At 37.3% G+C, this 24,350-nt stretch overlaps 1 protein-coding gene across 5 annotated transcripts in view; it reads right to left on the minus strand.

Moving 5' to 3' along the window:
- RapGAP1 (Rap GTPase activating protein 1) overlaps positions 1-24,350 on the minus strand; it is a 344,351-nt gene that overhangs the window by 19,600 nt on the left and 300,401 nt on the right. For all 5 annotated transcript variants that reach the window (XM_090373185.1, XM_090373182.1, XM_090373183.1 and 2 more), the window contains 3 exons: positions 18,181-18,346; positions 9,765-10,049; positions 3,230-3,291 (listed from right to left, as the gene is read on the minus strand). In XM_090373185.1, coding sequence (XP_090229311.1) covers positions 3,230-3,291; positions 9,765-10,049; positions 18,181-18,346 — 513 coding nt within the window. The remainder of the gene's footprint in view (positions 1-3,229; positions 3,292-9,764; positions 10,050-18,180; positions 18,347-24,350) is intronic.

Consider the following 24,350-nt stretch of genomic DNA (forward strand, 5'->3'; position numbering starts at 1 on the left):
CCACTAATATCACTTGTCCACGAAGAGCAGTGTCCATTGATTACCACTCCGTCATCTCCCACTCAACCATCCCTTTATCCATTGTAGCAACTTATCCTTAATAGCATATTTCCCCAATCTGCACAGCAGTCTTCCATTTGCAACAGTATCAAAAGCTTTCCTGAAATCCAAGTATATGATATCAAAATTATTTTTGGCATTAAGTTCCTTTGTGACCACATCATAGTATCCAATCAAATTGGCCAGACAAGACCTCCTTTTAACAAACTCATGCTGTCTTAACTATTACTGCAGGCTTGTCTAGATAATCCTGCAATGCTTCTTTAACCAATAGTTCCATTATTTTCCCCAGAACACAAGTTAAACTAACAGGTCTATAGTTAGTTGTGTCACCTTTTGAACCCCCTTTGTGAAATGGTGGTATATTTGCACACCTCCAGTCCATGGGGACCTCTGTTGAGTCCAAGGAAGCTCTCATAATTATAGATAAGGGTTTGCTTACTTCCTTTGTTGCCTCCTTTAATATAACTGGATAGATCCCATCCACCCCAGGCGCCTATTTTTATGTTTAACTTCAACAATTTCTCCTCCACTTTGTTCTCAGTTATTACAAAATCACTTAGCTCCCTGTTAGAGTTTGATAAACTTCTGCCACTCCCCTCATTGAATAACTCCTCATGTGTGAATGTAGATGCAAAATAAACATTGTTTATCAGCTACCTGAGCATGATCATCAATAGTCAACCCATCTATGTCAAGTGGTCCAATCTGATTCATCCTTTTCCTTCAAGAGTTTACATAAGTAAAGAACTCTTTACTGTTTTTCTTTGCATCATTTGCCAAAAATTTCTAGTAATCAGCCTTCGCCTGCCTTAACCTCCTTTGTAACTTGATTACAGGCTAGTTTATATCTGCCATAGGCTTGTTGCCTGATAATTTATATGCATCCCGTACATTTTTCTTCTCTGCCACGAGTCTCAAGCTCATCTGACATCCATTTAGGCCTAAACCTTGAACAGTATTTCTTAGCTGGAATGAAAAGCCTAGTAGCCTACAAAATTAAGTCCTTGAAGGATTCCCATTTAGAAATCAATGTTGGTAACATCATCAGTTGATCCCAATGCACAGAATTTAAAAACTGACCCCCCCCCGTTTTCCAGTGGCAAACCTTGATTACTGTCATTAACCACCCTGCCAACCTTCGTTTCAACTGCAAACTTAGATATTAGGCCCGATATACCTTCATCAATGTCATTAATAAATATGGAAAACAACAATGAGCCCAGCACTGAACCCCACTAATAACATTAGTCCACGAAGAGTAGTTCCCATTGATAGCTCTGGCTTCTCCCACTCAACCATCCCTTTATCTATAGCACTAATTTTTGTAATACTGCACTGCTCCAATTTGTACAGTAATTTAATGTGCAACAGTATCAAAAGCTTTTTTGAAATCTACGCAAATAATATTAAAATTATTTTTTTGCATCCAGTTCCTCTGTTACTACATCAAAGAAGCCAATAAACTTGGCTAGACAAGATAGCCATCTTAAATCAATGCTGTGACTGCAGTATAACAGAACTCCTGTCTATGTGATCCTGCATTACTTCTTTAATCAGTGACTATTATTTTCCCTAGAATAGATGGCAAGTAAACAGGTCCACAATTACACATCACCCTCTGTGAACTGGGATACATCTGCACATCTCCAGCCCATAGAGACCTACACTGAATCCAAGGATGCTCTCATATTAAGGGTAAAGGTTTTCTTATGTCCTTAGATGCTACTCTTAATATAACTGGATAGATCCCATCCAACTATGCTTTAATCTAGCAAAGCATAAGGTATTGCACCTGGGGAACAGTACCCCCAAAATAACTTATACACTTGACAGAGTTGAACTAAAGCCAGTAGTGAAGGAAAGGGACTTTGGTATTACGATACGGTCAGACATGAAGTTCTCTGAGCATTGTAGACTGTTTGCAAGGAAGGCCCATGATGTCATATCGATGATTTATCAATAGTAGATCATGGGCCTTTATACTGCAAACCAAAGTTTACGTATATCACCAGAGGACCACAGTTGGATCAAGATAAATTATTTCCAAAATTGAAAAATAATATAGAACATACAACTGGGATGTTAATTTTTATAGTTTTTAATTTTCTTTGTGTACTTCTAAACTGGTTAATTGCTGGAACAAATTTCCATCTGTCATTGTGGAAGTTGATAGATTAAATAAATTCAAGGAGTAATTGGACAAACTTTTAGAGGGAATGGATGTGTGATTTTTTTTTTTTTTTTTTGGCTGATGCTACATAAGCTCATAGTGCTTTCTTGCATCACATGCCTCCATTACTATGACTAAGTCAGAAATATGGACATTTCATGAACTTCTTAGAACAGGCACAATGTTTCAAGCTCTAGTGTTTTGTTTTTTTTTTTTTTTTATGAAATCCCCCCCCAAATAAAAACACAAAAAGGTATCAAAACCTATAGTACTTAGTACCATACATGGGTGAAGGAGATTGGATGCCGGAAACTTTGCCCTAGAGACTAAACATGGGTTTCACCACTTCAAGCCCCCGATATGCATAGTGGTGGTATTGCATTGGTTGATGAGGGTCATCTACTACTTAGTATTAGCATTATATTATATTATTATTAGTAGTGGTGGTGGTGGTTAGTATTAGCAGTATCATGCATGGGTTGAAGGAGATGGGTGGGGACATGCCAGTAACTTTGCTCTGGTAAGTCCAAAACATTGTTAGAACCAGAAAAGCATTATATTTTAAAGGCTTTCAAGTATTTTGTCAGAAAAGGTACCAAATATATGGCATGAGAAATATAAGATTATGAACAGTTGAACAAACAGAAAACAATATAGCTAGTAAACAATCACTGTAATAGTAACTGCCATCATGCTAATTGACACTATAATATTTAGGCTTATCCTGAAATTTGTGTAATTGGTGCCGTACACATTTTTTTATTATTATTAAACAATAAAACATTTATTATTAAAATTTTAATTTAATAAAAATGATTATTAATAACAAATTTTCACTCAATTTCTGCACTTTTTAAATTCCCTGCATCAGCTGCTCATATATTTTATGCAAGGTGGTTAAAGTGTGGAGGAGGTAGGTGAATAGAAAATATTATTAATGTAATAAACAAATTACTTCCATCTTTTAATATAAAGACAATAAACAATAAAAAGTACCTGCACACGGATCCAGGAGAGGATGACAGTGGATGCACTTTACTACTCTGTGCTCGTACAGTCTAGAATATTCAATATATAATAATTAAACACAGGAATAAGTACATTAAAAGGGCAAAAGAAGATTAGAAGAGAGAGAGAGAGAGAGAGAGAGAGAGAGAGAGAGAGAGAGAGAGAGAGAGTGTGTGTGTGTGTGTGCGCACGCTTCTGTAAACTGCCCTCTAGTTTTTGTTTTATAAGTTTTTGGTGGGTTACTTTGGTCACAGTACTCCAGTTCATATGCTTTGTTATGTATGATAACTATACACATATGTATTCATAGGTTGACTTCAATGTTGTGTGGGATAAACAACCAGGAATAACTCATGAGAAAAAAATATTTTCTTGATTTCACTGTGGGTACTGGAGTGAAGTACAGTTGAAAGTCATAAGTAAATATACAGCTAAATTTGTAGTTGAGTAGTAACTTGGCCTAATGCTACACTGGTGGCAAATTACTACTCCAATTTACACAATAACTGTTCATATTAAGCAATTATCAAATGAATGTGAAATGCTTCACTGAAATCTAAGATGCCAAAATTATTCTTTGTATTTGGTTCCTCTGTGACAAAATCAATAGCATCCAATCAGACTGGTTATGCACAATCTCCCTTTACAAATCCATGCTGTGATTACCTTATAGTTCCACTCCTATCCAGATGATCTTGCATTACTTCTTTAACTATGGACTCAATTATTTTCCCTGCACAAAGGTCAAATTTATGGGTCAGTAGTTACACACTTCACCCTTGTGAGCAGAAGATACTTTTGTCAACTTCCAATCTATAGGGACTTCCCCTGAATCTCAGGATGCACTCATTATTATATCTAAAGTTTTTTCGAGTGCCTCTTTGCTGCTGCTTTTAATATAAATGAATAGATTCTGTCACCCCCCCCCCCCAGGTGCTTTGTTCACATTTAGCTACACAATTTCTCTTCCAACTTCCTATCAGTTATCATAAATCATTTTAGATTGATATCTGCTATTCCTCATCTCTTACAAATTCATGTATGAATGAACATGTAAAATATTTATTCAATTTTTCAGAAACCTGTACAGGGTCGTCAATAGTTATTTCATTCCTATCAAGTAAACCAATGAGATTAATCCCTTTCCACCTTTGTTAACATAAGTCAAATAATTCCAAGCTACCTTTTTTCACCTTCTTAACCAAAAATTTCTCAATATCTTTTAGCATGCCTAATCTTCCCTTCTGAGTAAGTCAATTACAAACTAGTTTATACTTATCATATGTTTCTCTGTCTGCTGATAATTATAATCATTCCATGCATTCTCATTTTTTGCCACTACTCATCAGTTCATCTTATAGCCATTAGTCTAAACCTCAAATAATAATTGGTATAAAAAGCTTAGTAGCCTCTATGTTTATCTCTCTGAACACTTCTCATTTTGCAATTGGTTCCTGACTGCTTATCACAAACATTCTACCAGATATGACAGGCCCAGACTTGCTACTTGGGAGTCTAAAACACTGATGGAATTGATGTTCAGGTCTTACTTGTGAGTCAAGTGGACCAAATTTTGGTGAAGACTGGTTGTTCTGCAACAACCAAATTTTCTGCTTGCACTTTACAATGGTGGGACTGTCAGTCACCCTGGATAATGTCTGAAACACTATATACTGGACATGACCACCCAGGTACGAATGTAAACAGGGATTGAGGTGTAGTGCCCATATCACACAGAAGAAATGCCACTCTTTTGTGTCAACCAGGCAATAAGTGGTAGATGACTCTCATCATCCAGTGCAATATCATCACTTTACTTACTGGAAGCTTGAAGAGGTAAAACCTACATTTAGTCTCTAGAGTAAAGCTCTGTTAACCCCATTTCTTTCATCATGCAGTATGAATTATGTCTTTTGAGGTTATTATAAGCAACATGGCAAGCTCTAATATTCTTTAGATTTCAGGGGTACAATCCTAAAACAGTTTTCACAGGCCAGCCACCAGGTAGTCTTCCAAACTAAATTTATAGTAACTCTCTAGAAGGCATCCAGATCAGCTAGTGTATAATCTTGCTGATTACTCTGCCAGCTACTGACTGGAGGGAGACAGAGTAGTGTGTATGTGGGAAGTATTGTTGATGCCACGCATTGTGCCAAAGCAATGGGTATGCATTATACAAAAATTTCATTAATTCATACAACATACCTCCCTCTCATTAGATAACGTAAACACTTTATCTAATGAATGCATCATGAACAAATTCATCTGTGAAAATACCTAAAACATCCTTCCTTTGGAAGGAAGTTTTTGGAGGTTTAGATCTATTACAATCTCAATGATGTCCATTTCCACCTACAGTCAGCCATGCCCCACTTTTTCTGACAATCTCAAATATCAGTTGCCTCTACTACTAATTTCAGCTTCTCTAATTATTTGCTCTATGATTCTTTTTGCTTCAAAGACAACTTGTGCATATGTCTATTCTGATATTCCTTGAAGAGATTTCCTAATTTGAAATCCCCCCCCCCTCTCTCTCTCTCTCTCTCTAAATGGACCCAGCTGATTGAGATTCTGGAGCTTTTTGCAATTAATGATCTCACATAGCTTGTTCATTTATCTGTCAGAATAACAGAAAATCCTAATCTCACACCCAACACTCAATCTTTTTCTCAAAAATAACCCTTCAAAGTATGCAGTCAATGATAGTGGTCCACTAGGCACCTCAGATCACAACTTGTGATGGTCTCTCTCCGCAACAGATCCTTTCTCTAATGGCCATTCTCAGCCTTGTGCTGTTTGGCATTACAAGAATGCAAAAAAGGGCAACAAATCCCTCCCACCCAATTATCAATCCATTTCAATTACTTCTGCTTTTTCCAAAGTAATGAAGAAATCCATTAACTGCCAACTCCTAAACCATCACAAAACCTAATATCTGATCAGTGATCATGAATATGAAGTCCTTCAGTGTTGATCCACTGGTAACATATTGGCTTATGTTGCCCACCTATGGGAAAATTCAGTGGAAAAGTTTGAAACTCAAATAGTTGCTCTTGACTTTCTAATGCTTTTGATTGTGTTTGGCATAAAGGTCTTCTTAACAAGGTCCCATTTTATGGAATTGTCAACTGTTTTTTTGCGACTGGATATCCAGTTTTTCTCTTGAACCACTCGTTGCAGGTGAAAGTAGACAACTCTTTTGTCTTCATAGTTCTTCACTAGTGCTAGTATTCTCTAAAGTTCAGTTCTTTCTCCCACTATTTCCATCTTGTATATTAATGACCTTCTTGAATTGACTGGAAATCCCATCCATAGTTTTACTGGTGATAGCAGACTACATTCCATCTTCCAGTTAGGAGAGACGTTTTCCTGCACAAACAGTTCTGACCACAAATTCCTTAAATGCTGATCTCCAGGTAATTCTCCAAAAGAGTGAAGAAAACTCTCCCCATCCGGGTGAGTTTTAGTCAACTTCAATCTCCTGCTAAAGCTCAGTCCTGTCTTATTTTTCGCAAACAGATTCTATTGCTCCTGTGATCATGCTCAATGAAAATCACATTTCTAGACAAGATCACATCTCTATTAGGAATTAGTCTGGCTTCTGATCTCAGTTGGCAACACATTTTGCTTCCGCTGCATCTAAAAAAACGGTTTTTCTCTTTAATTCTCGGCATTACTCTTCTTCCAAGAAGAGTAATTTGAGATTTTGTACAAAATCTCAAATACACCTTTCCATGGAATACTGTTTTGAGGATACTGTTTTGGAGATGCCCTAGATTTGAGGATACTGTTCCCACATGGGTGGGAACAGTATCCTCAAATCTAGGGCATCTCCAAAACCTCTTCCAAGCTTCTAGACTCCATCCAAAGATGGCAGTCAGGTTAATTAATGACCCAACTCTTAAAAAGTATCTCCACTCACTTTTTCACAGACACTGGTTCTGCTACACATCTTTTCTATAGACACTTCCAGGGGTACCATTCTTTCCCCATTTTCTTCCAAACCAGTCTGAACATGTGCTGCAACCAGTCACATCCATTCATTGTTCAACTCCAAACTCACAAAACTATGTTTTCTGGTTCTGGAACAAACTTCCTTCAGAGGTACCTCCCAAAAAATACAGTCTTCAGAAATTTAAGTCTAATGTCAACAAGTATCTTCTGTCTTCTCAGCCTTCAATCCATGCACAGTGCCAAGTACTATAGGTTCTAATAACTTTCATGTTTGGCATTAAAAAAAAAAAAACACATTTACAGAAGGGTCACACAGGGAAAATCCATGTTACCTCAATTCAGTGCTTCACTGGTTTTAGTTAGAATGTTAAAATTTATTGTATAGGTAAGGGATTGCCACACTTTTTATACAGCAATGGGAAAACTGGATTTGCTACTTAATGCATCTATCTCATCTTCGAGGAAAAAATATGTTGCTATTTATTGAAAGTGCATTATCTATACTGCAGATTCAGCCTTACAGGATCCAATCAGTGGATATGCAGGTACTGTGCAGACCTGAACACCACCATGATGAGAAACATTTACAACACGCAAGATGGTAACAGTTGTTAAACTCAAGTAAATTTAGTATTAGGATTACTGTTAAGAGTGACAAATGATGCAAGGAAAGTGTCATTTGCGATCAACAAAAAACTACCCACTAACTGTCCATCCCCCTCAAATAATTTGTTTAATGCTTCCTTAAATTTAATAAAACTATCCACTTCTACAATACCAATGGAAGTTTATTCTAACAATCAATTAGTCTCTAGCTGAAAGCAATTTTCACACATCAATCCTGTAGCCATCCTTTTTCAATTTAAGTTTATGTCCCCTTATATGTGTTGTCTGAGAAGAAAGAGTAAAGATGCCATCAGCATTATTGTTTACTCAATCTATTTAATCCTTAAACACTTCAATCATGTCTCCTCACTGGTGCTTAGTTTCCAAGCACTGTAATTTGGACACAGAACGGTATTCCTGTTGTGAAAGAACCGAAGCCTTTCACAACAGAAATACCGTTCTGTGTCCTTAACTAATCTTGTGCTTCTCGGCACTCATTTCAAAATAGTTCCACATCCTTCTTAAAATGAGGCTTACAGATTTAGGCCTAAAGCAAAAAGCTATGAGAGCTGTAAAACACTGCCTACTTTTGTAGATCGCAGTGAGCCAGCTGAGTTAAAATTTTAATTTAAAAATAATTAATTTTGTCCAGAAGTCAAAGTCCAGAATGTCAAAAGCTTGTAACTCTAGTAAGAAAGTCAGTTACTTGACTTTGGCAGTTTCTCCACTACATTACTGTTGCTATGTCAAATTACAAATATTTACCCTCGGCCTCTAAGATTTGGACAGCTTTGTTTTGTCTGCCTCTAGAAATGGCCTGATGAAATGTTTTTAAATAATGATGATATCCCAGTATTCAATGCCAGATCTCGAGATTGCTCATGAGAAGTCCCAAGATCTGGTATTGAATACGGGGGTAAAAAGACTTCTTTTTATTCCAGTAAGAATTTTACTGGAACAAAAAGAAGCCTACAGAGATGTCAAATAAAGAAGGCTTTAAATCAACAGCACAGTGAATTTTTAAACTTCGACAGGTTTCAGGAATGACACAAAGATGGAGAATCATGTACCAAGAATGGAACTCCAGAACACCAGTCAAACATGAATTTGGCTGAGATGGTGTACCCTTGATGGAATTTGAATAGAAGAATGAGCCATAACAGTCAAAGACATGAATACACTGCTTGTATGATATTACAGTGTGTGTGTTATGCCCAACAGTTTGAATTCAAAAAGATCTGATGATATTTTGCCCAAAAATAATAACATAAGTGATGTCAAATTTCTTTTCTCTTTTGTGGTGTGCCACTTTTTAAGTCTAAAACAAAACATAATAAAAATAAGTACACTGTGGATGAGGTTTCTTGTTATAGCATAGGGCTACAGCTTCTCAACCAAATTATAGGATGGAGTTTAGGTGTTACTAAAAAGGTTTGGCCTTTGGAAAGTTTTCATTCCTTGAGGTCCTGAGATTCTACTGAGATGGTACCCCTGGCAGACACACATCTCTTCTTTTTGTAAAAAAAATTTAATTATGTAAATATATTTTATTTTACAAATTTTGAAAGTGTCAACTTGCAGAATAGACAAGATGGTCTCATCAAGCTTTGTGTACAGTTTGTTTTCTAAAATTCCCTCAAATTCAATAATGCATATTGTAACACATTTGTTGTGATCTATTAGTTGTATCTACCTGACAGAATTATTAGTGCTTTCTTTCCTTGAAAATCACTGCTTCCATAGTAATTTACAAGTTTATGGATATCTGCTGAAATGGTCCTTTCATTTGTAATACTATTAGTCTTCTCACATTCAGTTTCCAGGACCAATCCCAAGTTACCTGTTTATGTTTGAACTCTCTCTCTCTCTCTCTCTCTCTCTCTCTCTCTCTCTCTCTCTCTCTCTCTCTCTCTCTCTCTCTCTCTCTCTCACACACACACACTTAAAAATTAAACTGACATACCGAAGGAGTGGCATCTCCTACTGTGTTTCCACTGAGACTGCTACTACTTGTACTAGATGATGACCTTTTATTTGAAGAAGAAACTGCATTTGCCAAATTGGACTCCACTGAATGACTACGACCTCTTCCACTGAGAGCTTTGCGCACTGAATCAAAGAAACGGCTACTGTTACCATTAATTTCAGCTTTCCCAGTATCAGGACCAAGAGGCAAACCAGAAAACTCTTGGGTTTTGTGTCTCACTTCATCATATAATGATTGCAACAGGGATGCCCTTGTTCGTTTCTGGAAAAGTAGCAAGCAACTTTAGAATTATATATTAATATTTTTATTTAAATTTTAAGTTATATCATTTTAAATTTTAGGATGTTCATACAGATCTAATGATCCTTAATAATTAAAGGATGACTTACACTCAGTGATCACTGTATCACTGCATAGCAACAGTGATCACCTGTTGCTATGCAGCATAATCCATTTTCAATGGATTACGCTGCATAGCTTGCAGTATAAAAAGCCGAACAGCTTTGTACACCAGAGCAGTGGTAATCTGTATCTGGTCATGCAAGTCAAAGTTATAAAGTAGCAGTTATGGGACATAGCAAAGATATCATGGAGTGTCAAAGGGCACACGATTGTGGAAGCTAGTGTATTAGATGCTTCCATATTGGAAACAGCATGTCTTGTCAGTTGCTCACGGGCCACTGTGGTTAAGGTGTACAAAGAACGGTGTCCAATGTGTCATACTACCTCCCACTGAGAGAACAGTAAAGGATTATGCAAGGTGGATGTTCATGATGAGCAAAGGGTGCATTTTACTGGCTCAATGACAGGTCACTGTGCAACAGCTGATATTGCAATACAATACAATACAATACAATACAGGGAATGCAAGAACAATATCTCGAATGTCAATGTGCCGCACACTCAAATGTATGAGGTTCCACACCAAATGACTCAAGAGACACCCTCTCCTCACCATTTATCATCTTCAGCAACGAATGCTATGGTGCCAACAACACTGGAGGAATGGAAACATGTCTGCTGGCCAGATAAGTCCATGGATCCATGATGCACAGTGCCCACTATACAGGCAAGTGGCAATGATTGTTTTTTTTTACGGGGCATGTTTTACTGGCAAGAACTAGGACCCCTGGCACTGGACAAACATTTCACTGGTGAGGTTCTATTGGCATCTCTTAGGAAACCATGTGCACTCTGACATGTTGCATTTTTTCCCGGACAGAAACTGGATCCTCCAAGATGATAATACACTATGTTATCACATCCACACTGTACATGAGTGGTCTTGTACAATACAGTGAAGATATCAAACCATCTTGATTTGCCTCCAAATTCACCTCACCTCAATCCAATTGAATACCTGTAGGATGTTTGGAATGGGAAGTAAAGCATATGGACACACAACAGTCACCTATTCTGACACTGTGGAAAGCTTGCAGGCAGCATGGCTGCAAATACCTACAGATGTTTTCTGACATCTAGTGTAGTCAATGCCTAGGCACATAGTGGCCACATTATCCATGTGAATGGTTGCACAACACAGTATTAGGTAGGTGGTTATAATTCAGTGATCACTGAGTGTATGTTATTAACTGTTGCATACTCTGGATGATAAATTTAATCATTCCAAGCAAACCAAGTATTTTTTTGGCTTTCATTTAATACATCTGCTTTTGAAGTGTGTGTGTGTGTGTGTGTGTGTGTGTGTATATATATATATATATATATCCAATAATTCAAAATAAAACCATCTTAATTTTTAAGCCATTATTTAAATATATATAATCCAATTAATCCAAAAATTAAATAGAGAAATAAAAATTAATAAAAATATATAGTAAAAATAAATAAAACATTAAAAAAAAAAAAAAAAAAAAGAGTAGTAGTTACACCCCCCCCCCCCCCTTTTTTTTTTTTTTTTAATTTTTGTTATTTTATTTGGTTAAGTTCATTTTCACAACTGCTTTGCCAAGCTACTAGCAAATATCCAATTTTAACTTATTTTATATATATATATAATAAAGATTAATGGTAGAAGAAAGTAGGAAAAAGGAATTAGTTATGGACAAAGGCAACTGATAGTCAGAAAGGACCTAATGATCATAGTGGTATAATAAGTAAAGGAAGTTGTAAAGATGAGAATAAAAAAAATAAATGGGGGCTTTACGGCGCAAGGACAGCAAAGGCCATAATGCGCCTAACTATGGTGATGTTAAATCTTGGTAAAGATGAGAGAAGTAAGTAGTAGTGGCATGTGATGCAAGAAAGCAAGTGTATGAGCTTATGTAGCATCAGCCAAAAAAAAAAAAAAAAAAAAAAATCACATCATTCCCTCCAAATGCCTGTCCAGTTCCTCCTCAAATTTATTTAACCTATCAACTTCCACGACAGATGGAAGTTTGTTCCAGCAATTAACCACCCGCTGGCTAAAGGCAAATTTCTGCACATCTATTCTACATCTGTCTTTTCTAAATTTGAATTTATGCCCCCTTAGGTTCGTAATCTGAACAAGTGGAAGGATCCCATCAGAATTCAGCATGCTCAACCCATTCAAGGCTTTATACACCTCAATAAGATCACCACGCAGGTGCCTAGTCTCCAGCCACTGCAATTTGCAGAAGTTAAGCCTCTCTTGGTAAGAGGATCCCTTCATTCCCCTCACCAAGCTTGTTTCCCTTCTCTGTACACACTCAAGCAAATCTACATTCTTCCTAAAATGAGGCCTCCAGGCCTGTATGCAGTACTCAAGGCATAGCTATTGCCTTATACAGAGGGACAATCACTTCCTTTTCCATGCTATTGTTGTTGTTATTTGGTTTTTAGGAGCATTAGCAACTACGGCCATATTGCTCCGGGATATGCGGTGGTCATTCCCTGACCTTTCCGCATCCTCCGTATTTGGTGGTCACGGGCTCGAACCCCAGTCTAATCAAGAAGCATATGCTACGCACTGCTGCTCCTGCCCACCTGGCTACGGAGGTGCCCTTTTCCCTGCCAGCAAAATTCCTATATATATATATCATTGACAAAACCCCATGACTGACCTGGCAGCCTGTCTGCATTGCTCAGAAAACTTCATATCTGACTGCACAATTACTCCTAGGTCTATTTCATTTTCTACCACCTTAAGTGTAGTACCACACAGTTGGTACATTTCTCTGGGGTTACTTCTACCCATATGCAGTACTTTGCATTTGTCAAGGTTAAACTCCAGTTATTTTATAGCTTATTAGCCCATCTGTCCAAATTATCTAGATCCTGTTGCAGTAGCACACTGCCATTACTGTCATTAACAGCCCTGCCAACCTTTGTGTCATCTGCAAACTTTGACACTAAGTCTGATATACCTTCACCAATATCATTGATAAATATACCAAACAACAGAGGACCCAACACCGAACCCTGTGGGACTCCACTAATAACATTAGTCCACGAAGAGCAGCACCCATTAATGTCTTTATCTGCAATAAGGCCTCTGAGGTTGGGATTATTCATACTACCAATTTTAGACACACACACCAACCGTTTATGACTGGTTGAATAATGAAATAAAATAAAATAAAATGATAGAAAAGACTGTAAAATAATATTTACAAAAAACTTTTAATCATTTACAAAAAACTAAACTATAACAAAAGTAAAATAAGTAAATAAGTTAAAATGCATTAAAATATAAATATAAAAGCGATAAAAAGACGATAAAAAACACTAGAGTTTTCGGAGGTGTCTTCCTCCTTCCTCAGTAATAGTGAGACTTAAATGACACATCCTTAAATACCAGGTTCACGGCACACGTGGATGACCAGGCGCATACTCAGCATTCCTTTCACTTGTGCCGGAACCGGAAGTGGGCTGGACACGTGGAAAACAGAGACAGGGGAGTTAGGCTTCACCCCCTTTTTGAGGCGGTGGTTTTGACAAGAGACAAACGTTTTAATTTTCCACGTGTCCAGCCCACTTCCGGTTCCGGCACAAGTGAAAGGAATGCTGAGTATGCGCCTGGTCATCCACGTGTGCCGTGAACCTGGTATTTAAGGATGTGTCATTTAAGTCTCACTATTACTGAGGAAGGAGGAAGACACCTCCGAAAGCTCTAGTGTTTTTTATCGTCTTTTTATCGCTTTTATATTTATATTTTAATGCATTTTAACTTATTTACTTATTTTACTTTTGTTATAGTTTAGTTTTTTGTAAATGATTAAAAGTTTTTTGTAAATATTATTTTACAGTCTTTTCTATCATTTTATTTTATTTTATTTCATTATTCAACCAGTCATAAACGGTTGGTGTGTGTGTCTAAAATTGGTAGCATTAATGTCTTCTCCCACTCAACCATCCTTTTATCCATTGTAGCAACTTACCCTTAATACCATTCTGCTCCAATCTGTACAATAGTCTTCCATGCGCAACAGTGTCAAAAGCTTTCCTGAAATCCAAATATATGATATCAAAATTATTTTTTGCATCCAGTTCCTTTGTAACCACATCATAATATCCTATCAAATTTGTCAGAGAAGGCTTTCCCTTAACAAACCCATGCTGTGTCTGAATTATTGCTGCAGTCTTGTCTAGATGATCCTGCAATGCATCTTTAACCAGTGACTCCATTATTTTACCCGGAACAGAAGTTAAACTAACTGGTCTGTAATGACTTGTATCACCCTTCGATCCCCATTTGTGAATTGGGGATACATTTACACATCTCCAGTCCGTGTGGACCTCCCCTGGGTCCAAGGATGCTCTCATAATTATGGCTAAGGGTTTGCTTAGTTGCTTTGCCGCCTCCTTTAATATAACTGGATAGATCCCCATCCACCCCAGATGCCTTTCTTATGTTTAACTTCAACAATTTCTCCTCCACTTTGCTCTCAGTTATTACAAAATCATTAAGCATCCTGCTACAATTTGATAACCTTCAGCCATTTTCAAACATTAATAACTCCTCATGTGTGAATGTAGATGCAAAATACTCATTCAGTTTGTTTGCTATCTGAGCAGGATCATCAACAGTCGAACCATCGATATCAAGTGGATCAATCTGATTCATCCCCTTCCTTCTAGTTTAGATAAGTAAAGAACTCTTTGCTGCTTTTCTTTGCATCCTTGCCAAAAATTTCTCATAATCTGCCTTTGCCTACCTAACCACCTTTGTGACTTGGTTACAGACCAGTTTATATCTATCATAGGCTTCTGTGTCACCTGTTAATTTATACGTATCCCATTCATTTTTCTTCTCTGCCACATGTCTAATTAGTTCATCTGACATCCATTTAGGCCTAAATCTTCAACAATATTTCTTAGTTTGTATGAAAAGCCTAGTAGCTTCCAAGATTAATTCTTTGAATGCTTCCCATTTTGAATTTGCTGTCGGTAATATCATCAGTTTGTCCCACCATATAGAATTTAAATACTGTCTCAGACCACCGTAGTCACCTTTACGAAAGCAAAATCCCTTCCCTTTACCCCTGATGGTAGTTACCTCTGAGTAAATCCCACTTCAGCACACTGTGATCACTGCCACCTAGTGGTTCCTTTATTTGCCGATTCTTAATGCATGAAGAATTATAATAGAACAAAACCTAGCACTCACATAGTAACACCATATCACTGACAAAGTCACTGTTGAACCAGAATACATAACAGAAATTAGGCTAGAGAGGGCAGTATGAGCACACGCTAGTCAGTTGAAATAAATTAACCATCTCTGCACCTAAATGATAGTCTTTAAAGGAACTTTTTCTCAAACTTGTCTGCCACTTGTTAAAATTAATAGAATCTCTATTCCTTTTGTTATTTTTTCAAAATACCTTGGCATTCTTATTGATAACAGACATACCTTCATAGCTAATCTATCACAACTAGTAGAAAAAGTTTAAAAAATTCTCTTTCCAAAACATTTGTATCACTCATGGACTGGGGTCTAAACCATCACACACTGAGCATTTCCTACAAATCAGTTGTAATTCCTGTAGTAACTTATGCTTCAGGAGCATGTTCTTTTGTGCCAGGCTCCTTACAGTTCAGTTTATATTAAATTCCATTCAACACAATTTCCTTTTAGTTCTCTTGAGGATATGTCAAATTGTCTTGATCCCTACCCTTCAGGATTATCTGGTTTCCTATCCCCTAGGCCTGCAACTTGTCTACTCTGCTTTGCCTTATTATATCAGAAAAGGTCTAACAATTCTGATGAAATAAACATTAATGCCTCTCCTAAAGAGGAAAACTAATGTCTTGAGATCCTAAAAACTAGATGGCAGGAAAGGTGGCATGCCTCTGTTAAAGGTTACCAAGAAATTTGTTCCTTCAATTAGGTTTGAAAATAAGAACACTATTAAATGGTTCACTCCAGTTTATACGCAAATTATATTTTAACAGGACATGGATCCTTTTACTTTCAGTTAGCTTATTTTTAATTTTTCACCGTGTGATTTGTGTCTGTGGTCAATTAGAAAACTGGCAACATGTATTATATTCTTGTAACTTAAGATAATTTTAAAATTCAACTTTTCCAAACAACAAACTATCCACAGTGGTCAGGAAACCAAATTTTTAGAAAATGCCATTAACTTTCAGATGCTTTAAAATTAAGTGAAAACCTGTTTGAACAGGAAAACATCAGTTGCTGATCACAATTTAATTGGCAATATTTTTAATTAAACTTTTTAGTACTTATTTCTTCTTTTAATTTTAATCAGCTATTGTTAAATCAACAATATTAGTGCCTTCATGAGATGTATTTTTTATGGTTCTACTTTTTTTTACTTCATCTTTATTTTAGCTCTTAGCTTAGATTGAGCTTCTGGTCTCTTGTCCATACTTTGTACAAGAAAACTTTTCTTTTTTTTTTATTTTATTTTATTTTTATTTGCTGGTTTTCTTGGCCTGCTGGCACTACTGGTATAAGCATATCCTCCAGTGGGTATGGGTTGGATTTATGTATGTGTGTATATATTTTTTATTTATGAATATATTTATATAATATTTATTTAATAATATAATAATATTTTATTTATTTATTATATATATATATATAATAATATTTTATTTATTTATTATATATATATATATATATATATATTTTTTTATATATGTATATATTTTTTTATATATACATTTTTATTTATGCATATATCTAATTTATTATCTTTCTGGTAACCTTAGTTTGGACAACTGTAGGTAGGAAATTTTTTCTGCCACCCATTGGTATAGCAATACCTCCAGTGGGTGCAGAATTTCACCCACTGGATGTATTGCTTTTTTCTAGGGCAGACAATGATTGTAGTTTGTTTGTTATTTGGTTTTTAGGAGCATTAGCAACTAAGGCCATATTGCTCCGTGATATGCGGTGGTCATTCCCTTGACCTTTCCGCATCCTCCGTATTTGGTGGTGACGGGCTCGAATCCCGGTCTAATCAAGAAGCGTGTGCTACGCACTGCTGCTCCTTCCCACCTGGCTACGGAGGCGCCTTATGATTGTAGTACCTGAGGTCCATCACAATTCACAGTTAATTGTGCCCCATCTCTTTATGGTGCAGATGTACACTGAGCAAGCTTTCCAGGTGGAAGAGTGGCTAGTAAAATCTAAACAACACAACACACACTTCACAAACACATATATTCATTTTTGGCCTTTTAGAGAGAGTTCTGTATTCATCATGGTTTTCAACAAGGCAGAGTTGAAGTAACATTCTGGAGCCACTGTACATAAGATACAATACATGACTAATAATTTGAGAGGGAAAGAGAGTTTGAGTGGAGCAGAGAGCATGTCAAGAAAAAGATAATGATATAAGTAGGAAAAGTGATTTTTAATAGATGGTTTAGTGATTATTTATGGTCAGACATATCTCATATAAATCACATATATTTTTATGTTAAATGATATATACTTATTTTCAGGATCAAAAATAAGTTTCCAAGTGGAAGGCATCCTACTATGTCCACTTGAAACTAATCGGTTCTAGATGAAAAATTCTAGAAAATGTTCTTTTAGACACTAACAAATTCTAATCCTTTTTTTTTTTCCCCCTCAGTACATGTGTTTTTTTACTGGTTATAGCAGAAAATCTAATAACCTTATTCTCAGACTGAATAATTAACTCAGTTGAGCAGCAAAAAGTATGAAACATTAAAAACAAAAAAAATTCTTAATACCATCCAATGGATCAAATCAAAATGCAAACTGACAGAATCCACATCATATAATATCACACATCATACAGTGATGATTCTTATAATTTTTAAATAGGATTCTGAAGAGAAATAACCCTCACTCCTTTAAGTGATGCTTTTCTAAATTACCTACACTCAAACTAAACATTATGGTACAATATTTATGAACTAGCCTAATCATTTAATTATATGAAAAATCATATTTAAAAATACATACTTCTAATTTGGCAAATTTTTCGGCTTTAACACAAGATGCTTCTGCATTAATGAGCTTTGTGAGGAGAAACTCCCTGAACTTGGGCCCTTTTGGAAAAATTGCTGGATTTGGCAGTGATGGACCAAAGAAAGGAACATCGTCCCTAGCTGTTACAGAAACCTTATACCTGAAAAACAATTTTCATTTGCAGCATTAAAACTGGTAGTTTTAATTTTCATATATACACTGTGCTGCCACTTTATTAGGTACACCCCTGCTGTGCACACAAATGGTTTGTCCCACAACGTTGCAAGTCACATGATCACAGTTGGGGATAGAAATGCAGCAGAACCTTTCTAGTATAAGTTAAGAGTACAAACCATAGCAAGAATGGGGAAAAGGAGTGATCTAACGGACTTTGAATGTGGCATGGTAGTAGGTGCAAGACGGGCTGAACTTAGCATCTCTGAAACGGCAGTTCTCCTGACCTTTTCACACACCACAGTTTCAAGGGTGTATCGAGAATGGTGCAATGAACAGAAAACATCCTCTCAACAGCACTCCTGTTGAAGAAAATCGTTTGTTGATGAGAGAGGTCAGAGGAGAATGGCTAGAATTGTGCAAACAAACAGACGGGCCACAATGTTGGAACTAATGACATTAAGAGTAAGAGATCTGCAGATTTACTCAACAAGCACAGGTCAAGGTTAAAAAAAAGACGCAAGTTAGGATTGAATGTGAAAGTGTCTTCAATTCTGCCCAGACATGATAGGAGGGAGTATATGATGAGAGCCTTGTCAATCAATTCGGCCCTGTATAGATTGTGCAAGGTTCAAGGGGTAGAATTTTTTTCAGCCTGGTCTGCGCTTGTTGACAGGAGAGACTGCTTCTACAGGGATGGGATACACTTAAATAGAAAGGGTGCAAGAATATTTGCTGATGTTATATCGAGGCAGTGTTAGGTGGGTCGGAAAACTGCCAGCATGGGGATACACGGACTAAAAGGTTGTGGCCACAGGCAGAAGCAAAAGTGATTCTTGCACTGCTTCTATTAGAATGGGCAGCAGACATCTGGAGATTTCCAGAACTGCTGGGAGTCATAGTGGAACATGTAAATACATGGTCTGTGTTAGGGTGGCTAGGAGCAGGAACAGGTGCATGTATATTTGCATGTACAACAATGCTAGGAATATAGTTAATAAATTTGATGAGTTTGAAGTGCTAGTCAAGACATCAAAGGCAGATATTGTTGGGATATCAGAGACATGGTGTCACACAGATATAAGCAGTGCAGAGTTGGAATTTGGGGAGTACAATGTGTATAGGAAGGGAGGAGTGGTTATGCTGTTAGTTAAGAAACACAAAATCTAAGGAAGTGCATCCAACTGATGTTGGTGGACAATGCAGTGTTGAGTCTGTCTGGTGTGAAATAAGCACTGGGAAAGGAAAAATGAGAAGGTGTGTGTGTTATAGGCCTAATGAATCTGATAAGTATAATGAGCAATTTTGCAGAGGAATAGAGTGGGCCAGTAAATCAGAATGTGTTATAATGGGAGATTTTAACTTTCCAGATATTGACTGTAACTTGTAGGTTGGTCACTCGCACACTAGCAAAACTTTTGTGGATTTATTGGATGACTGTTTTCTACAGCAACATGTTCGAGAGGCAAACAGAGGGAGTAACACTCATTCTGATTATCAGTAGTGATTCTTCATGAATTAAGAATCTGCAGATAAAGTGATTGATTGATTTTGATTTGGTAGTTGTTGGCGCATCGGCTTCTGTGGCCATATTGCACCTCCCAAGGTTTTTGCAGTACTTTGATCCAAGCCCGAGGCGGGAATCGAACCCGCGACCTTTGGATTGCCGGGCAGGTACTTTACCCACTCGGCTAGCCCGGTCGGCTGCAGATAAAGGAACCACTGGGCGACAGCAATTACAATGTATTGATGAGGGAATTAATTAAAGATGTAACTACCATCAAGGCTAAAAGGGAAGGGCTTTTGCTTTTGTAAAGGTGACTACAGAGGTCTCAGACAGTTTTTAAATTCTGCTGATGCTATCGAGGCAGTGTTAGGTGGGTCGGAAAACTGCTAGCGTGGGGGGGGGATACACTGACTAAAAGTACAGTGGGATCATCTGATGTTACCAACAGTGAATTCTACATGAGGAGCCTTCAGGGCCATAATTTTGGAGGCTACTAGGCTTTTCATTCCAATTAAGAAATATTGTTCAAAGTTTAAGCCTAAATGGATGTCAGATGTATTAATGAGGCTAGTGGCAGAGAAGAATGTATGGGATGTATATAAAGTATCAGGCGATACAGAAGCCTATGGCAGGTATAAACTAGTCTGTAATCAAGTAATCAAGAATGGAACAAAGGGTTGCTCTTATGAAGAAAGGCTTAAATTTTGCAAATTACAGTGTCTGGAGACTAGGCACCTGCGAGGTGATCTGATTGAGGTATATAAAGCCTTGAATGGTTTGAGCATGCTCAATGCTGATGGAATTCTTCCTCTTGCTCAGAATAATCATTTGAGAGGGCATAAATTCAAATTGAGGAACGACAGATGTAGATTAGATGTGCGGAAGTTTGCCTTCAGCCAGCAGGTGGTTGGTTGGTGGAACAGACTTCCATCCTTTGTTGTGGAAGTTAATAGCCTAAATAAATTTAAGGCCTAGCTGGACAGGTACTTGGAACGAACGGAGGGGTGAAATCGGAGCATTTTTTTAGCAAAGGCAGATTATGAGAAATCTTTGGCAAGGGATACAAAGAAAAACAGCATGGAGTTCTTTACTTATATAAACTCTAGAAGGAAAGGGATGAATCAGATTGGACCACTTAACATAGAGGAGTTGACTATTGATGATCATGCTCAGGTAGCTGATAAACTGAATGAGTATTTTGCATCTACATTCACACATGAGGAGTTATTCAATGAGGGGAATGCCAGGAGTTTAACAAATGCTAAGTGATTTTGTAATAACTGAGAGCAAAGTGGAGGAAAAATTGCTGAAGTTAAACATAAGGAAGGCACCTGGAGTGGACGGGATCTATCCAGTTATATTAAACGAGGCAACAAAGGAAGTAAGCAAACCCTTAGCCATAATTATGAGAGCTTCCTTGAACTCAGGGAAGGTCCCCATGGACTGGAGGTGTGCAAATGTATCAACAATTCACAAAGGAGGTTCAAAAGGTGACACAACCTGTTAGTTTAAATTGTGTTCCAAGGAAAATTAATGGAATCACTGGTTAAAGAAGAATTGCAGGATCATCTAGACAAGACTTCAGTAATACTTAAGACACGGCACGGGTTTGTCAAAGGGAGGTCTTATCTGACCAATTTGATTGCTTACTATGATGTAGTCATCACAAAGGAACTGAATGCCAAAAATAATTTTGATTTCATATACTTGGATTTCGGGTGAACTTTTGATACTGTTGCACATGGAAGACTGCTGTACAAATTGGAGAGGTATGGCATCAAGGGTAAGCTGCTACAATGGATAAAGGGATGGTTGAGTGGGAGACAACAGAGAGTGGTAATCAATGGACACTGCTCTTCGTGGACAAATGTTATTAGTGGAGTTCTGCAGGGTTCGGTGTTGGGCCCACTATTGTTTTGTATATTTATGAATGATATTGATGAAGGTATATCAGGTTTAATGTCCAAGTTTGCAGATGATACAAAGGTTGGCAGGGTTGTTAACACAGTAATGACAGTATGCTACTCTAACTGGATCTAGATAAGTTGGGAAAATGGGCTGAGAAGTGGCAAATGGAATTTAACATTGCCAAATGCAAAGTACTGCATATGGGTAGCAATAACAGAAGAGAAACGTACCAACTAGGTGGTACTACACTCAGGGAAGTGGAAAGTGAAAAAGATCTGGGGGTAATTGTGCAGCCAAATATGAAGTTCGCTGAGCAGTGCAGATGGGCTGCCAGGGCAGGTCGTGGAATCTTGTCAATGATATATAGGAATTTTGCTACCAGGGACAGGGAGGTGATGATCCCATTATACAAGGCAATGGTCAGGCCACATCTAGAGTACTGTGTACAGGTCTGGAGGGCTCATTTTAGGAAGGATGAGGAGTTGCTAGAATGAGTACAAAGAAAGGCTACAAGATTGGTGAGGGGGAACAAAAGGGTGCTCTTACCAAGAAAGGTTTAAGTTCTGCAAATTGCAGCACCTGAAAAATAGGCACCTGCAAGTAGATCTGATTGAGGTGTATAAGGCCTTGAATGGGTCGAGCAAGCTGAATGATGATGGGATTTTCGTCTTGCTCAGACTAAGAACCTGAGGGGGCACAGTTTAGAATTGAGGAAAGATAGTTGTAGAATATATGGCGGAAATTTGACTTTAGTCAGCAGGTAGTTGATTGGTGGAACAGGCTTCCATCTTTTGTTGTGGAAGCTAATAGCCTAAATAAATTTAAGGCTGAGCTGGGCAGGCATTTGGAATGAATAGAGGGATGAAATGGGAGTTTTTTTTTTTTTTTTTTTGGCTGATGCTGCATAAGCTTGCTTTCTTGCATCGTATGTCTCTACTAATGTTAATGTATATCATGTCAGAATACAACCTTGGTGCATAGAACAAAATATCACAATGGACCACTAGTTGCACTTTGTCGTGAATGGGCTACAACAGCCGGCAGCTACATTGCGTACCTTTGTTATCAATGAAGAACAAGAGAGCACGACTCCGGTGGGCACACCAACACCAGCACTGGCCTATCAGGGATGGGAAAACAGTTGCTTGGTCTGACAAGTTGGAGTTCCTGGTGCATCATGTTGAGGGAAGGCTCAGAATTTGGTAAAAACAACATGAATCCATGGACCCGTCATTTCTGATGACTACGCAAGGTGGTGGGGGCAGTGTTATAGTGTGGGGAATGTTTTCTTGGCACACGTTGGGTCCATTGATACCAATAGATTCACGTCTGAATGCCACATCATACCTAAACATCATTGCTGACCAAGTGCACTCATTCATGTTGACAGTTTATCCTCAGTCAGATGGTTACTTTCAGGCAGGATAATGCGACAATGCACAAAGTCCGAATCATTATGGAATGGTTCCAGGAATATGACAATGGCTTTTCTTTGCTGCAGTGGCCCGCTCATTCTGCAGATCTCAATCCTATCAAACATCTTTGGGATGAGCTGGAAAGGGATGTTCGCTGCAAGCCTACAACTCCGTCGAATCTCATGGAACTGCATGACACACTCACGTCTGCACGGTTAAGGTCTCCATTCCTGCACGTTTTGAAGGCTAAAGGAGGCTCAACAGGCTACTACGTATGTGTACCTAATAAAGTGGCAGCACAGTGTGTATACACACATATTTTTAGTTATTTATTATTTATTTTTTTAGTATACTTGATTGAAGTGTTTAAGGCTTTAAATGGATTGTGTAAACCAATCACTTGCTTTTTTTTTTCACACAATACACATGAATTACATAAATTTAAACTGGAATTTCAATTTAAATTGAAACAAAATGTTTCACCCATATGATTGCAGGAGAGAAAAATTTACTCTCAGCCAAGGGTAAATTATTGTTGGAATAAACATCCATCCAGTGTTCTGGAAAATGGGTAGTTCGAATAAATTTAAGAAAGGATTAGACACGTTATTAATAGGGGATGGACAAATGATGTGAGTAGGGGTTTTTTGGCTGATGCTGTCTGTATAAACTTGCTTACTTGCATCATATGCCACTAGTAATACTAAATATTAAGTTACAATTACAGTTCCTATTTTATGACTAGTAGGACCTAAATATAATTTTTTTCTTAGCTGAGCCGTAATAAAACAATCCTTGGAATAAAACATTTGTACTCATCCAACTGTTCACAATACAATACTAAGGATTTAATTTTTCAATATATGAATATGAGAGAATAAAAAATTATTCAGAAATATTCATTTGTGGCTGTATCATAAACTTAAAAAATTGAACTTAAATTTGGTGTGTTAAAAATCTTATATAACTGCATAGGTTAGAAAAGTTATTTTTTAAAAATATAAATAATAATTATGAACATAATGGTATTTTATTTTTATTTATTATAATTTTAGTTAAAAAAATATGAAAAAGAGTGATAATGACCACATATAAATTGAGGAAACATCCTAATACTCAGTCCCATTATAAAAACTAAATGCCCACTGGTAGGTTACTAC

Source organism: Mastigoproctus giganteus, chromosome 5 (genome assembly GCF_048544385.1).
Source record: "Mastigoproctus giganteus isolate SK-2022 chromosome 5, ASM4854438v1, whole genome shotgun sequence".
NCBI lineage: Eukaryota > Metazoa > Arthropoda > Arachnida > Uropygi > Thelyphonidae > Mastigoproctus > Mastigoproctus giganteus.